Source organism: Polyergus mexicanus, unplaced genomic scaffold (genome assembly GCF_030449975.1).
Source record: "Polyergus mexicanus isolate NDT 795.1 unplaced genomic scaffold, iyPolMexi1.0 SCAF_15, whole genome shotgun sequence".
Classification (NCBI taxonomy): Eukaryota; Metazoa; Arthropoda; class Insecta; order Hymenoptera; family Formicidae; genus Polyergus; species Polyergus mexicanus.
In genome coordinates, this window is record NW_027223335.1 from 2,881,188 (window position 1) to 2,898,322 (window position 17,135).

Consider the following 17,135-nt stretch of genomic DNA (forward strand, 5'->3'; position numbering starts at 1 on the left):
AAGCAGTGGTATCAACGCAGAGTACTAAACAGTCGCTGGAGTAATAAGGATTTTATATCGCGCTCAGTTTCAGAAATATTAGCTTGTAATATCTCTAGTGAGTTTCACCCTTATATATATATATATATATATATATATATATATATATATATATATTATATATATATATATATACACAGATATTTAATTGTAACAGACTTGCAATATAGAATCCTGAAATTTATTTCCATTTCTTCCTTCTTCCATTGCTCTAACAAGTTTGAACTCTATATAACTTATTTGCGTTTAAAATATTAGAAAATCCAGTTACATGTTGATATCAAATTTCTATCAAGTTGTAATTTGAGAAGAGGGAGATATTTATTGATTCATATAATGTGATTTAATTTGCGACATACTGTGTGTTTTCTTAATCTTTTCTTTACTGTTTTAACATATCAAAATTTTATAAATACAATAATTTGAACAATTGAAAAGAAAATTTTTTTAATTCAAGCAATTCAAATATTCATTGTGGAAAAGATGTGCATATGAGATATTTTGTATAATTCCATTTTTTTTTTATCTTTCACTTATGAAAGCATTCTTTTCCAAATATGTATCATTTTTTTTTTGTATATGTTTAGAGAAATGAGAAAACTTAAATCTATATTCCCTTCTCAAAATATTCATATCTTAGCATGGCTAGTTTATCTATATCAAATTTTTACATAAAAACTTAGCATTTTTTACTTTGGGTATCATCATTTATAATCTTTATTTTCTTTTCTTTATTTTCATATGTTGTTTTATAAGAATTATTTATTTTTATTATATATATAACAATTTATGACAATTTTTTTTAAACATTTAAAAAGTATGTTTTTAATAGTTTTTTAATTTATAGTTAATACAGTTTATATCTTTTTATCCTTAGATTTTTTAGGTTTATCATAATTTTATCATAAAATTGTGAAAATCTCGTAGAATAAAAATCGAGTTCTTTCAAATGATTATTCTCTAGGCCAGCCTATCACTATTAATAAATATGTATAAAAGATGCATATAGTATTATAATATTTTTCATTGATGATATATATAAGATAAATGCAATTGCCATAATATTTTTGACAAATATTGATAATACATCACAGATATATGATTATTATTGTAAATTGACCATTGTAGTCATTAATTTCAGACCAATTTTTAAAATCAAATCATTTCAAGTATACTTGAATCAGAAACAGTCATATATACTATTACTATACCTATAATGCTTACAAAAATCGCTAAAATCCATGCATTCCAATACTTATTCCCAATGTTTCCTTGGGATAGTTTTGAGTCTTCATACTTGTCTTTCCTCTTTCGGCGTGGCTTGAATTTTTTCTCGAATTTCTCAATCTCTTCCCGATTGCGCAATTCTTCCGCCTCTCGTTTCTTTGCTATAATAGCTTCTTGGGCCTCCTTTTTCTCAATTTTCAATGACTCGCACACATTATCACATTCTACAATAATCTGCTCTTTTTGAAGAAATAAACAAAGAAAATCCTTTTTGATCCTTTTACATTTACACCATAATCTAACTTTCTTGTTGCATTGTTCCTTTCCTTTGCATTCTCCTAGATGGCAATCGTTGATACAACGGTGGCCGCACGAATACTGAAACGAAAAACAATTATATTTTCCGTTAAAAAAGAAGTAAAATTTATATATACTTCATCAAGAATACATAAGCATAGTTACATTTTTTGGACACTGGTTTCCACATTTGAGTAATTCGTCGCGTTTCTTATTCGTCGTGGACACCAAGTCTACACAATGTCGATAAAGAGTGCTAATACCACAGTGACAAGACACTCGCACTAATTGCTTGCACGGTTTGCAAGGCGCCGGATGACAAGGTTGCGGACATGCGTGTGTACAACCTGGTAAACGTGCAAATTGACATTCCTTCTCACATTCCATGCATGGCATACCGCTATCTGATTTGTCATCAGAAATTAGTATCTTATGACAGGTCAACTTGCAGATGTGATTTTTACATGGCAATAGTCGGCCGCAAGCTCTGCCGCAGGAGCTCGGTTTCGATATATGACACGGCCAGGGACGCGTCTCATGACCTCCGAGACAGGTCACAAGCACAGAAATTTCACATGGTGGGCACGGTAAAGTTTTCAACTCCATAATGTCCTTCCCAGGCTTTTCCCAAGGTCCAATAGGTTGCGCTTTTACTCCGTTCGCTTTTACCTTCACCCAGACTTTCGTATGACAAGTGGCTGGGCAAGAGTGACCGCATCTCTTGTGCATCAAGTTGCAGATCTTTTTGCAGGGTGGACATGGGCCTTGATGACATCTGTGAGTTTCTCTCTTACTGTGATGACAGACAGGCGGAATTTTGCAGGATTTGTTACACGGCGGTGGCCTTCTCTTTCTAGTACCGCATGGCACTGTTATTTTGCTGCTACCGCATCGACATTGTATGACATCCATTCTTGTACATGGATAGCAAGGACCGCTATGACAGGGTGCAGCGCACTTGTGCTTCCGACAATTAAGCATATTTTCGCATGTTTTCTCGCAGGGATTAGATATATTCTTCAATATGCAATCGCAACATTTTTTATTACACAGATGTTTACCACATAAGCGCATTTGTGTGCATTTCTTGTTGCAGTGAAATTCTTTTCCACAAGCAATCTCTTTAGTATAACTACCACATTTGCAGGCTTTTGTTACCACTTCTAAGCAGTGACCACAACGATCGGTATGGCATCTCATATTGCAAAAGTGTGATCCGCAGTCTAACAATTTATCGCAAGTATCGCCACACGTCGGTACTTGCTGCTGCCTGCAAGAAACTTCGTATCGTTTCTTCCCGCAAGGACAATATCTGTTCTTCTCGAACGGACAATTACCGCAATCATTGGGTAAATGACAAGTACTCTCGCAGGTATGTACATTGCAGGAGAATCTTCTGTTACAAAGTCTCTCACACATCCATGTACCTTCGTAGCATTTTCCTTCCTTTTGGTTACTCTTACAATGGCATTTCAGTAATACTGTTTCCATACAAGGGAGACATTCTCCAGCATGACATAAATTATTACAAGTATGCAAGCAAAATTCATATTTTTTGTTGCATATTGCTCCACAACTCCAATTTTTAGCATTGCAACGACGTGGCTGTGGCGGTAGCTTACCGCAATAACATTTGACAGACACCATCTTTGCGCATGGTGGGCATGGACCAGGATGACAGAGCAATACACATTTGTGACCACACTCTGGTTGTAAGAGTTTGTTACAAGTTTCGCCACAAGAATGTGGGATAATCCAGGGTTGATATGGAGGATTTATTATCTTTTTACAGAAACATTCATACAATCTTGGAATCTGGTCCTGGTTATATTCCATGCGACATTTTGGGCTGTAATATATGCATTTTTATTGGTAAAAATTAAGTAGAGCTTTTGGCTTATATATTACATGTATTACATATTGCATATATGATATGTATTACATGTATTACATGAAATTTTGTTTTGGAATAATTCATGATATGTACCATGCCCAGATTGGTGTGATTCCTTTAGTCCGTTTGTAACTTAAACTATCATTAATCCAATGCAAGATGCAGGACATGTGCAGAAATGCATAGCATTTGTTGCAATTCCATATCTATATAAGAAGAGCAGAAGAATAAGTTGCTTTATTATATTTGTGTATTGTACTAAAAACTTATAAATATCTGTTTTAATTTGAACAGAAAAGTTAACAAAGAAAAAATATGGTAACAAAAAATATATTTATACCAATTAAAAAATTTCCATTTCAAGATTGTGTGAATATTGCTACTTATATTAATATAGACTATAAAACTGCAGAAATTTTTAGCTTATGTTACATATATTTAAAAATATATTTAACAATGTGTAATTAAAATGTTACAAGATAGTAATGTCATGTTATATGTAAACATACCGGATCTATTTTCTTGACAGTTGATATACATATCAAGCAAACAGCGCTACTTGATCGAAAAGAATTAACTAAGTATGATATCACTTTTTCTGCATCCATGCCTTGTCCTTGATATGCCAACAATACTTTGTCCACCACATTTTGGACATCTTCCTCATTTGTTTCATCTTCCTCTTCACTAGACGAATTTAATGATATGTTGGCCTCCAAGTGTCTTTCAATGGACAATTTATTTTGTGCTTGAGCTCTCTTAAACTTCTGCATCTTGAACTTCTACAATTTGATAGTATAAATCAATGTGACGATTAAAAACATACATACATACATAAATAATATATATAAGTCATACAGTTTGTTCACATTAATATATCATTCTATCATAATTAAATGAACTATTTATGCTATAGAATAGCTTTGTACATATACATGTTTTCATTGAAATATATTAATAAAATTCAACTTCGCTTCGCACATATACACATCTAATGTTACTTTGTTGAATAACAAACATTTAACCAGCAAATTGTTATAATTGCAGTCAATAAGAATCAAATAATGAGTTATATGGTCTTGATTTATAATTACCGATTCTTCTTCGTTTTTGTCGATTTGAAAGATTAACCGTGATTAATCCTAACTATATTAGGTTATCTTTTAATACTTTTTATCACTGTACCAAACTTAAAATTTTATCACGTATTGTATTGCACACATGTACATACAACAATCGTGTTAAAATACTCGGCATCCTGCATATAAATACATCCTCTAGTCTAGACGTATAAATATAAATGCTTCGATATTTAAGCGGGGAACACACTTTTGCATAAGCGCATAATCATGAGCATAAGGAAATTGATTGGTCAATTTCGTTATGCATAAGAAAATGGACCAATCAATTTTCTTATGATTGTGGTTATGCGTTTATGTAAAAGTGTGTGCTCCCCGCTTTATTCGATCAATCGGAATAAAGAAATCTACGCTTCAAAGCATTAATATCGTCAAATGGATTGTGTCGCAAGCCTTGCTAATAAATTTCTATAAGTATATGTATGTCATGCGCTCCATTAGTTATACAGATGCAGATTAGTCAATCAAATGCTCCGAAATATATATAATTTAAGTCATCTCAAGAATAAAATATATCCTTTATATAAAGTATATTGTAGCAGATAAAAGTTAATCATAGTCTGGGAGAAGAAAAATAAGAAAGATGGGTCTTACAATTTTAAAAGATTTGAAGATGCAAAAATACAAACTCTCACAACAATCGATAAAATATTAAGAAAATATAAACAGGTAAAAACTAATTGTATTAATCGAAAATATAAGAATTGCGATTGCAGAATTCCTAGAATTTTAAATCTTATGGTTAAGTTTTATCATTTTATGATCTCAGAAAAATCTGTTGACAAATTTATATTGTTAGAATCTTCTCTTATACTTTTTATTTTTTCATATAAGATTGATGCTATTCGGTTATGTAAATAAATAACAATATGCGTATACAAAATATTGTAATCGAGTAACATTTATGTTAATATATTGATAGAATTTCAGATTCTTCACAATCTTTTGCAATATTCTTACATATTTATAAATCATCCACTTATCATAAAAAATTATGTTGCACAATTTGTAAATACAAACATCGAAAATTGCTGTGTGAAAATATATGTGTTTAGGATTAATCTCAGAAGTGTTAAACTTACATTACAAGTACAGTGGCAATGAGATCGTTAATACTAAAACTACATTTTTAAGATGTAAAAATATTAAACGCATACATATAACTGCAATATATAAAGTATTTGTGCATTTATATATATAATTTCATTTTTATAATGAGTAAGGCACTCTCAGCCTATTTCTAATTATATATTGAACTGAAATGTTGCATTTGAAACCTGCCTGCAAGTATCATGGATAATTAACTATACTATACACATACATAAATACACATAATATAATGAATATATTAAATATTCAGAAATACACACACTCACACATACACATTCAGACGCGCGCGCGGACATATAGATATAATCATGTTTAAGTGAAAAAAATAGAATCCTAAATAAAGATGAACACTTTCTATTCTGTACTTTTCTTTGTTATCCAAAAATATTATCTTAACAAGCTTGATTTTTTTTTTACAAAAACATCAATGTTTATAAAGTAAAAATATCTGATATTCTATATATACATATACACATACAATATATATAAAAAAACCTATATAAATTGTTCTTTCATGTATATAACAATTATTCTTGTTTTTATGGACGGATACAAACACTTTTCAGATATTTTATTCTAGTCGCGTAATTTATAAAAATTCTAGTATTTTACAATAAGAACTAGGATTTTAAAAATTCATTAATTATTAACTCAATAATCATATATGCAAATGGAATTTTGTCACGCTATATTCAGAATACAGATGTAATACTAATAATATGATTTGCAAATACATTCATATGTATAGATATCCTATAACATTGTTAATAAGTATATATAATTGTATAAAAAGTGAATTAATTACTAACAAATAGATTTTTGCACATTATTTAGAATAAACAGTTAAAGAATATTAAGTATGTCAAATTTTTATAAAAATGATCAATTATTTTCATCTCACATATGCTTATTAAATTATTACATTGTATTTCTCATAATTTTCAGAACTCTGTATAAAATAGTCTTTAAAAATTGTAACTTAATTTCATATGGCATTGTATGTGAGAACAAATAAATTGATCTTATAAAAATAATGCAATTATAAAAATGTAGATATAAAAAATAAATTAAACGATCGGTATGTATGATGGTAACTTAATTATTAAACAGCTGTTTGTGGTACTCCCTGTACTAAAAGCGTCTTACTTTTAGCTTTTGGCAGTGTAGATTGACTCATTGTTTTCGTTAGCTTAGGCTGACCATTAGGCGAGCTTGTAACAAAACCCTCTGATCTCATGTCTTTCAATGAGATATTAGAACTGCTATGTAATGAGGGTGTAGAATTAAATTTTCTGTTATGTGCTAAACGTTCTTGTAATCTTGTTTCGTTCTGACGTGGTATTCTGGACTTTATTGGTACATCACGATATTCGTATATATTTTCTTTTGATGCACGTGTTAAATTCTCGATTCCCTCGGAATGCTCATCCTCTCGTACCATCAAGATGTCTCCGCTATAGTAGTGATCAGATTGTCTGCAAAAAGAATAATATAGAAAGATATTACATTTATTTTTACATAAATTTTACATATATAAAATATAAATAAAAATAAGTGTTATAATTGTACATTCTCTATTTTATTTATTTATTGTAGTTAAATCTTTCTCTATTTATATAAATAGTGTAATGTAACTATATACAAATAATATAGTGCCACTAATAAAGCAAATATATGTAACAGGCAAAATATTGTGCAGAATGTATGCATGAAATATTTTTTTTTATAAATACCTGCGCTTGTTCTAGCTGCTTTTGTTTTGCTAATTGTAAGCAGAAATAGAGTTAATCAGCAATTTATATTTGGAAATGGTTATGTGAAAGAAAGATAAAGAAACTGTATTCCAAATGTGTATTCATGAACCAGAACCAGTTTCTACATGCACTACCGTTCGGTCGCAGCGAGTGCCACCGAGTTATATTGCAGTTACATGGATTTGGTTCTGTTTACCTTTTCTTACCTTTTGGCATTACGCCAAAGCATACAGCACACCACAGAGAGTACAAGTAGCAGCAAGCATGCCGTTGACATTGACCAAAATGCGATTTGCAGCGGCTGTTTAGGTTCCCACCAATACTGTAACAAAAATTGTAAATAATAAGTACAACTGTGATTTAATAATAATATAAAACATTGCACAAATACTATATAACAGAATCTTACTTCCGTAACAGGAGGATATGTAGGAACAAGATAACCGATAACAGTCGGCAAATACATGGACCAGAACGCGCTCTCTGTTTGACGATAATTTATTTGAATAGAACTATTGAATGTTGTATTGATATTGAGATATCGTAATTGTCCATGACGAGCGAGATCAAAATGCAATCCCAATATTTGTGAAGGCGTCGGATTTCTAAAATAAATAAAATAAATCATTTCAATTTTTTATAATGCCATATAGGTAACTATAGAAAGCAGTATTATTAGATACATACCCATATATTGCAAAATTAGAATATGCCTCCATAAAAAAGCGACTCATATTACGATCATTGTTGGTCCACATGTCTCGACTTAATTTCCACTTTTGTGGGAAAAATTCTGCATTAATAATATTTTGTATTAATAGATACTATAATTTAAATTATAGACGTATGTATAGAAGAACATACCAGAATCCATAAATGGTGCGCCTGTTAGCCACAAAAGTTCTGTATCATGGGGTACTCTAGCCCATTCTGGCGAATTGAGCGCTTCTATCGAGGTATTTAGAACATACAGATAGGTTGGTACGTGTCTCTCCACTAAGAGTTTTGCTATTTTATCATATGGTGCAATATAATGGAAGTCTGTTAAGAGCTAAAAATATTAATAACAATTAAGATAAAGATAATAATGTTATATAACAGAAATTTTTTATTTTTGATATTATTGTATCATACTTACATTTATATACTGATCACGTATGTGCGTAACATTTGTTGGATCCGGCCAATACGTATACATATATTTTATTGCTTCATAAACACCTTGTGGATTTAGAGTGTAATTATATTGCAGAACTAATTCCCAAACCTTTTCATCAAATAGTTCAGAATTTATTATGTATCGATTTCTGGCTAATGTAATATTATTCTCTGCAATATAAGAATTATATAAAATAATATATATTTACAATAATCCATAGTGCAATAATATATAATTGACTAAAATAAATAATAATAAAATTTTAGATGCAAAGAGATATAAACATAGTGAAATAGAAATAAGTGAGTTGATGGATAACGTACTTATAATAAATGCTGCTTCCTGAGTTGTGACGCCAGCCATATAAGCTATATCCTTTCTATATTTACGATCTTTAATACTCTTTTCCGGTATTTCTGCGAAAAAACGCCAGTCAGATGCCCTCCAATCCTCATACCAATCATCTCGAGGTATTGTAAAATTGAAATCTAATACAGGTGCCCATGGAAACATCCCCACATGTGGTTTTAATTCAGAATTTCCTAATTCGAGGAAACTACGTCCGTCCTTTAGGCATTGCACCAATTTCCAACTGCTCTCTATACTACAGCCGAGCATTTCCGCATACACCCGAGATGTATTTTGTGCTCGGTACTTATCTATTATCACTGCCCAATCAGCTAGAGCTGAACCTGACTGCGCTATTACTTTTGATACCATATGTCGAGTTCTGCAAAATAAAAAAAATATGTAATTTCAATATTTAATTACAAAATATATATATATATATATATATATATATATATATATATATATATATATATATAATAATCTCAATTACCTAGGCGCAACCATTAATAATCCTGCACTCGCTGCTCCAGCACCTGGTCCAAACAGTGTTATAGAGTCAGGATTTCCATTGAAAGTGGCTATATTGTCGTATACCCATCGTAATGCCATTGCTTGATCAAGAATTCCATAATTTCCAGGGCTATTCTCATCTCCAGTACTTAAAAATCCTAGAAACACAGTGGAATAAATTAATTTGTTAATAAGTACAATGCTTCAAAAATTTTACATTGTTTTTTTTAATCGCTTACTTACCAAGAGCGCCAAGGCGATAATTAATTGATACTACTACAACATTATAGAAGGCAGCTAGTATATGAGCTGGAAATAAATTACTAGCCCCATGAGTGAACTCGCCGCCGTGTATATAAAACATTACTGCATATTTGTTTGCTAATCCAGAACCAACCTGGCATAAATACAAAAATTTAGTCAATTTATTTAAAACATAAGTTTTATATTTTTTTATGGATTGGATGCACTTACAGAAGGTGTAAATATATTTAAATATAAGCAATCTTCATCAACATCCCGCACACCTTTTGTAGCGCCAGTATATTCGCTGGGCTGGGGACAAGCTGGTCCCCAATCGACAGCTTGTAAAAGTTGCCATCCTCTAAACAGAAATAAATATTGTTTCTTAGTATAGTATTGTTGAAAGATAGTAAAAAATATGAAATATTTTATATTAACCTGTGCGGTCTGGGAGGTTTGAAGCGGCCTTCTTTGATAGGTGGCATAGCATAGGGAATACCCAAAAATACATTAACACTTTTCGTGACTCTTTCCACTGCCATATTCCAAGGCCTATGCCTTGCATTTGGGTCGTCATACAACTGAACTTTGAAGCCTTGAACTTGACCATAATTTGTAACCACAATTACGTTTCTGTCTCTGAAATTTTTAGAATCTGGTCTTTCTTTCCCTTGAAGATCTTCGCGCCAGCCACTCAATATTCCTGGTAATGGGAGCCTTGGTGTTGTCTCCTTTAATAATTTTATTTTATTAAATATATTTTACATATGTCTTATGTATAAAAAGATTAGAGAAGATTACAGAAATTTTTTTTTAGATTAATCAGATACAAGTAAAATGAATATATATGCTCTCTTTCTCTCACATATAAAATCACACATAAAATCTGTATAAATGCTAATCAATTAATCCTAGAAAAAATATCTTGATCTCATTTAAATATCTTTTCACACGACACATGTATCAGTAACGCGAGTCTCCTCACTCACATCGTAAAGATACCGATCCTCGGATGTCCTCGTAGGTCCTCTGTAAATAGGGTCCAGGTAACTAGGTTGATAGCCGTACCTTCTGTCCTTATATACGTAGGTCCTGTAGCCGGACGCGTCTTGCGGTACATATACACCGTCACGATTGTAGTATCGGCTACCAGGCAAAATAGTGTCTTGGGCGAACGCGACGATATCCGTCAGCAGTATATAGAAATAGCAACAAACAGCAACGCGTCCCACGGACGCGTGTTGTCTACGAACAGCCATTCTTCGCGCAGGTGTGACTGAGAACGTCACGTCAAGTTGTCAATCTCCGTCACGAGGAAACGCAGCAAACTCTTCGTTGCTTTGCGGTAAAGGAAAACGAGATAAAAGTGAAAGTTTCTTCGTTGGTTCCCGCGTAGATCGATAATTTCCTTATCCCGATTATTGTCGAAGAATGAGAAAGATGAGGTACAGGCGTGCATTACATGGACGTACATACGATTACGCGTGAATTTTCGCACTTCCAACGAAATATACGCGAGCGAAACACTTTCGTTTCAACGAGCGTCGTTGTTACGAAACGTTCGCACGCGCGCTTGAAAGCGTCCCTCCACTGCACGGCCAACACCCTATCGTCCCCCCGTCACGTTTGAATGTATCTCCTCAGGTGGCTCCGTCGCGTTCGCCGCGCGTCGTCGTGCCCTTTTTTCTCTCCCCGTTCTCCACTTCCTCCAGAAGTCGATAATACAAAATGTCACGATCGGTGCTGCAAGAAGTCCAAAGGTGGGATTAATAAACAGAGTATGAAAGCAAATGGGAGACACGAATACGCGTCAATAATTATACATTAAAATCTGACGTATGTGATTTAAATATAAAAAATTGCGCCACCTCATTAAAATTGTATTATTGATGAATTATAATAAATATACAAAAGACTATATAAGTATTATTTTATAGAATATTTTCGATAATTTCTTCTGATGAATATGGTAACAGTCTTTGTTGAAACTTAAAAATTACCAACGACAACGAAAATTAATTATGCAGTTTAATTAATTTTAATGTTAAAAATGTCAAATGCGCGATACTATATTGTGGAGATATAATTTGATAGCGAACGAAATTTGTATAACACATAATACAGCTACTTTTATGTTCTCTGATCATATAGTTATATCTCGCTTTTAATAGTAACGTTACGGAGAAAAGATGACGTGTGTAAAATGCATTGACAGATTCATTCATGAATCACACCTTCCGTTATCTTGCCATGAGAAGTCGAGATTAAGATCGCCTACGCGAGTACCGCGCGCTCGGAACCGAAGAATTACGTGAAAATGTGCGCATAAACTTGGCTAATACCTCGCGCTTGTTTGCGGACTACGATAGGTGTAACGTTGCGAAGGGCAGTGGCCGGACCCTACTAAGTCGTAACGATGCCGTCGCGTGCATATATGTCGCCGCAATGGGTCGGCAATGAGCCACCCACGCGCCTGACAGCCAGCGGCCCGTTGCAAAAAACACCACCGAGGCACCATCGAGCGGATGTGCACGATCGCGGAAGAACGCAGATGAAGGGATAGAGGAAATAATATAGCGGTGGATTACCTATATTTTGAGCAAACTACATATATATGTACATACATATAAACAAGATAATAATATTAATTGCCCTTTACAATGTTATTTAAATATAAATTAAAAATGTTATAAAAGCAAATAAGATTTAATAATATAAATTTATTAATTAGCTTTAATTTGCAAGAGGCTAAATTTATTATTTACGGAATGTTCTATTAAATTATCAAGCGAGAGACGCGATAGAGCGTTTTAGTTTTTATTATTGTTAGTCATTTATTTTTCTATATAATGCAAACTTTCCAAAATATCCAGCTATCCCGACATATTTCGGACACCCTGTGTACGAGATGAAAATATTATTAAATATGTAACGGCAATATATAATATATTCGATATACATATAGTTTCCACTTCTTAAAAAAAAAAAAATATATATATACATTAAAACAATATCTTTTTTTATTGGATGAATACAATTTACACAAAAACTTACACAAATTTGATGCACCAGTTTTTCTCAACCATCTTTGAATTATTCATATTCCTAATTGTAATTTACCATAATTGTATTCATTGGTCATTATAGTATATTACAGAAATGCAGGCGACACACACATACAAACGCATAAAACTTGGCGAAATATATTATCATAAGCGATTTCCATTAATATATTTTTTGCACAATTTAATGCTTGACATACATGCACACACAAATATTCTCTTTCTCTTTTTGAGAATAAATTCTATTATTTAATTTTTATTCTGTTACTCTGTTTTTTATTTGAGAGAACTTCAATCTAACTTTTTGATACGCTAAAATTATTCTAATTAAACAGCTCTAATTGACAATTTTCCAATTTTTACGATAATTGTCTCATCTTATACTTTCTTATATTTCATTTATAAAACAACTCGTTCCACTAGCGAACGATCAATTTATTTTAGCTAATAAAATCATGAGTCATAAAGAGAGAAAGAGAGAGATGCAAGAAAAACGAGTCGCAGCATGATTCATACGAGAGAAACATACATTGAGGCAACTCTTGCTCTATATTTTGACATAAATCGATAACAATTTTAAAAACAAATTTAAGAAACAGATTTACGAAGCAGATTTGGATGAGAGATGCGACATTGAACATTGCAATGAAACCTTGAAGAGTCAATTTATTCCTATCGCGCACATCTATCGCTGATAAATTCAATGATTGGAAGGCTCGTGAAATTTGTGACGTTAAAGAACTTTTCTTTTTTTAAATAAAGACAAAAATGAAACCATTTCTACAATCAATTTATTAACTTCGTAAGTGATTGAAATAAACAATAGCTTGAAATAGCAAATATTTTTGTATAAAAAAACAGAAAGAAATTTTTAATTATATTATAATTTAAATATAATTTTGTTCTCATAGAAAAAAAAAATACAAAATATATAAATGAAAACTTCCGTACAAGCAATTGTACATTTTCATCTCGTGTAATTAATTATCAATCATAATAAAAGTAATATATTTACTCTTATATTATTTTAAAATAATTATCTTCATGGTTTTACGCGTTTCTATTTTATGACGAAAAGGTTAAAAGGATATATTTACTCCTATTTTTCGACTTTGCGAAAAAAATTAAATCGAAATCATATAAAATATAATAATTCTAGCTTAATAACTAGCTCAAAATAATTGTAACTCTATCATAACTATTTGTAATTTCAATATCTTATATTTAATGTCACATTTAATGCCCAAATATAATATTTTAATCTTATCTACTTAATTTTTTTCACTCAAATTCATAAGTGAAAGAGAAAGTACTAAATAGTCGTAGTGTTATAATAAAATGTCTGACATAAATGTGCTATGTATGGCTAAGTGTATACTTATTATTCATCATTGCAATAATCTTGATATCTAGTATCATGGTATGAAAAAACTATTGTTGATAAACATGGAGCTATATGAGCGAACTGCTCATTGCGATGCACATCCGTTCACGCGATGACATTCTTTTGCAAGGGCGTGGAAATTAAAATTTGTAATGGAAAAGAGAGGAAGGATAAGCTAGATTATTATTTCTCTCATAATCAATTTCCATTGATCTTCATTATTTTCTATAAAAAAGTAGAATATTAAAATATTAAAAAAAAATCAAGTTCACATATTATAATCCATAAACGACCAATCAATTGTTATTACACAATCACAATTAAATAAAATTATAATAAAATTCTAAAGCTCATTTTATAAATAACTGTAACATTACATATATATTTTTTATGAACACGATATATATTCGAGAATTATACAGACTTCCTACTATATTAATTTCAATAATACACTAATTATTTCAATCAATATGATCGAAGTGTTTAATAACGGATTGATAATAATTGATTGTTGTTTTTATAAAATCGTTCATCTTTTGATTACGTTTAACTGCAATTAAATATAGATCCGAATTATTCAGTTTCTGAGGAAAAGATTCCAAACGTATGCTCAACTAATTATACAATTTTCATAGAATTTTAAGATTCAATAAGTAATAAGGTAAATCGTAGAGATATCGGTTAATATTCAAACATGCATACAAAGTAAACGTTCGCCGGCATCGCAGTGAGGATAAAACGCGAATACCCTTTCTCTCTATCTTACTCCCCCGCGCCTAAGTTCTTCAATTTACAGTAATTGGTAAATTTATTACTCTTCCACAGGCTCGCAACTTTACTTATTCGTCTGTACAGTCCCAGTAAAGAGTTAAATAGCTTTAATTACTGCCAGTTATGGTGTACTATCCTATCTTTGAAGTTATCAAGTTGACAAAGTCTCATCTTCTCATTGGCCGAGCTAAAATTTATTAGTTAAAATTTGACGAAAATGAGATAGCGATAAAATATCAAGCATTTTATTTTAAAGAAAGCGTAAGTAATATCTACAAATAATAATAATAATAATATTTACAATATTATATAATAATAATAATAATAATAATATCTACAAATTTGAAAACTTGCTTCAAAACATTTTTATACAAACATATAGAAGTTCAATTTAAAAACACAATCTGGGTTTAACAAATGAGTTATAAGAAAACCGAAAGATGGAGAATGGAGTTGCATGATCCGTATATTTTCTATTTGAAAAATTATATCCAGTTAGCTTATAATGATTATATCTAGCAAGGAAGAAATAATTTATTCAATTACGAAAATGTATTATAGAAGATTTCTGTATTATAATGGAGAATAGCTTGTGATTGGAGACATTATACGCGTATGTCACTTACAATTAGAATTGACAAAAATTGGATAGCTTTTCTATCAAATCTCTTCACACATTTTTCGCGATATTCCCTTTATAATCATTACATTGACATAGTCCCGAAAAATTTGCATCTCTATATCGGTATATTGGAACTGACATAAACCAGTTTACGATACTTATTCTTCCACGCCACGAATACCGGGCATTATGTAAATAATAAATTCGCATGATTTTTTCTGCCGAATCACTTCGACCTGTATTCTTAACTTTATCGATCGCCTCTTTAATACGAAAAATCAATGCAATTTTGTGTAACACGATCTTCGAGGTGGTCATTTACGTTCGACATTCGTCTGTAAAATTTCTCTAAATGTACGTTATTATGCTGGTTGTTCATGCCTCGTCGTGCGTACATCCCTTTTTTGTGGGAACATGGACATTATAGTACTCTTTAAACTCGTGGGAATAAGACCCACCATTGAGTCAAGTATATACGCGGTAGTTTATTTATTCAGTTTCTTTTTATTATGCGCAGACTCCAACATACACGTTGGTGCGTGCGTGTACGAATAAAAGTTCGCAGTTAATGATGCGCGCGTTTAAGCTTAAGTACTTTAATTAAAGGTAATACACGCGATGCTATTCTTAATAGTTTCTATTAGAGCACTCGATCCGTTTTCTTACATTCGTCATATACATTATTTTGTATGTATATTAAGCACATCGTTTTACGATGAATAATAGAAATGGTCGATCTATTTAATAATTATTGTGTAGATAACAATATTTTTGCGTTAATTCTACATTAAAAATCTGCAGATTTATGCAGGATAATGATTTACAATATAATCAAAAGCGTAGTTCATTAATCGAAATAAAATGGAAAACATCAGTGATGAATGAATTCTCTTTAGATAATCAACATTTTTTCATATACATGAAGAAGAGTTTGGCTTATCTTTTTATAACACTTTATAATTTATATAATATAATCTCAATAATGTACGTTTTTTGCGTTTGTATGTAACAATGAAAATTCACGAGTAATCTATAAAATAACAAATATTATATTTAAACATTTCTAGTCTAATAAATAAAAACAGTTTTATTATTACATCTACTTTTGTATATTAAACAACTTTCTATCATTAAAATCTAATAAACTGACAGTTTTCACTTTTCATAGATCATATTAATAATATATAATATAGACAGTAAAAATAGATTTGGAAATATAAAAAAAGCTTTATAAAGGATATAATAATTTTTAAAATAAATAGCTTGTTTTTTATAACTACAAAAATCACTATTCAATTATAAAAATCAACGCATTTTACAATTATTGCACGAAGCTAACTAAGATCAAAAATAGCAGTGCATGTCCAGTATTTAAAAAAAAAAAAAAAAAAAAAAATCAAAGGGTTTTTCAAGTTTTAGGCATTATCCGTGTTCAGTACTAGTAGTGTCAATGGTGGTGCGATGTGGAGGAGCTCGACGCGCAGCTCCACACAGATGCACCGACATGTCGGGTATAATGATCGAAGAGTGGGGGTGGTGAGGTGGGGGTGGTGAACGCGCGCTTACGCTCCGC

At 31.3% G+C, this 17,135-nt stretch overlaps 2 protein-coding genes and 1 long non-coding RNA gene across 8 annotated transcripts in view; 1 reads left to right on the top strand and 2 right to left on the bottom strand.

Annotated features, from left to right (window-relative positions):
• Positions 1-900: 900 nt before the first annotated feature.
• On the bottom strand, positions 901-4,703 carry LOC138939925 (NF-X1-type zinc finger protein NFXL1). Its single transcript, XM_070308270.1, has 5 exons — positions 4,552-4,703; positions 3,967-4,239; positions 3,551-3,663; positions 1,729-3,412; positions 901-1,644 (listed from the first exon to the last, which is right to left on the bottom strand). The coding sequence occupies exons 2-5, from the start codon at positions 4,228-4,230 to the stop codon at positions 1,195-1,197; spliced, it is 2,511 nt and encodes an 836-aa protein (XP_070164371.1). The 5' UTR covers positions 4,231-4,239; positions 4,552-4,703; the 3' UTR covers positions 901-1,194.
• A 1,810-nt stretch (positions 4,704-6,513) lies between these two features.
• Positions 6,514-17,135, bottom strand: part of Gli (carboxyl ester lipase-like protein Gli) — a 31,489-nt gene continuing 20,867 nt past the window's right edge. The window contains exons 1-14 of one of the 6 annotated variants that reach the window (XM_070308509.1): positions 12,066-12,118; positions 10,713-11,466; positions 10,162-10,454; positions 9,955-10,084; positions 9,724-9,877; positions 9,461-9,638; positions 8,943-9,349; positions 8,599-8,789; positions 8,325-8,511; positions 8,148-8,253; positions 7,870-8,065; positions 7,667-7,782; positions 7,440-7,468; positions 7,059-7,181 (exon numbers count right to left, since the gene is read on the bottom strand). In XM_070308509.1, the coding sequence (XP_070164610.1) occupies positions 7,147-7,181; positions 7,440-7,468; positions 7,667-7,782; positions 7,870-8,065; positions 8,148-8,253; positions 8,325-8,511; positions 8,599-8,789; positions 8,943-9,349; positions 9,461-9,638; positions 9,724-9,877; positions 9,955-10,084; positions 10,162-10,454; positions 10,713-10,982 (2,292 nt within the window). In that variant the 5' untranslated portion in view covers positions 10,983-11,466; positions 12,066-12,118 and the 3' untranslated portion in view covers positions 7,059-7,146. The other 5 variants (XM_070308511.1, XM_070308506.1, XM_070308507.1 and 2 more) reach the window with 5 other exon arrangements.
• On the top strand, positions 7,291-9,328 carry LOC138940030 (uncharacterized). Its single transcript, XR_011447935.1, has 4 exons — positions 7,291-7,796; positions 7,881-8,113; positions 8,303-8,416; positions 8,886-9,328. It is a non-coding gene; the product is annotated as an uncharacterized lncRNA (long non-coding RNA).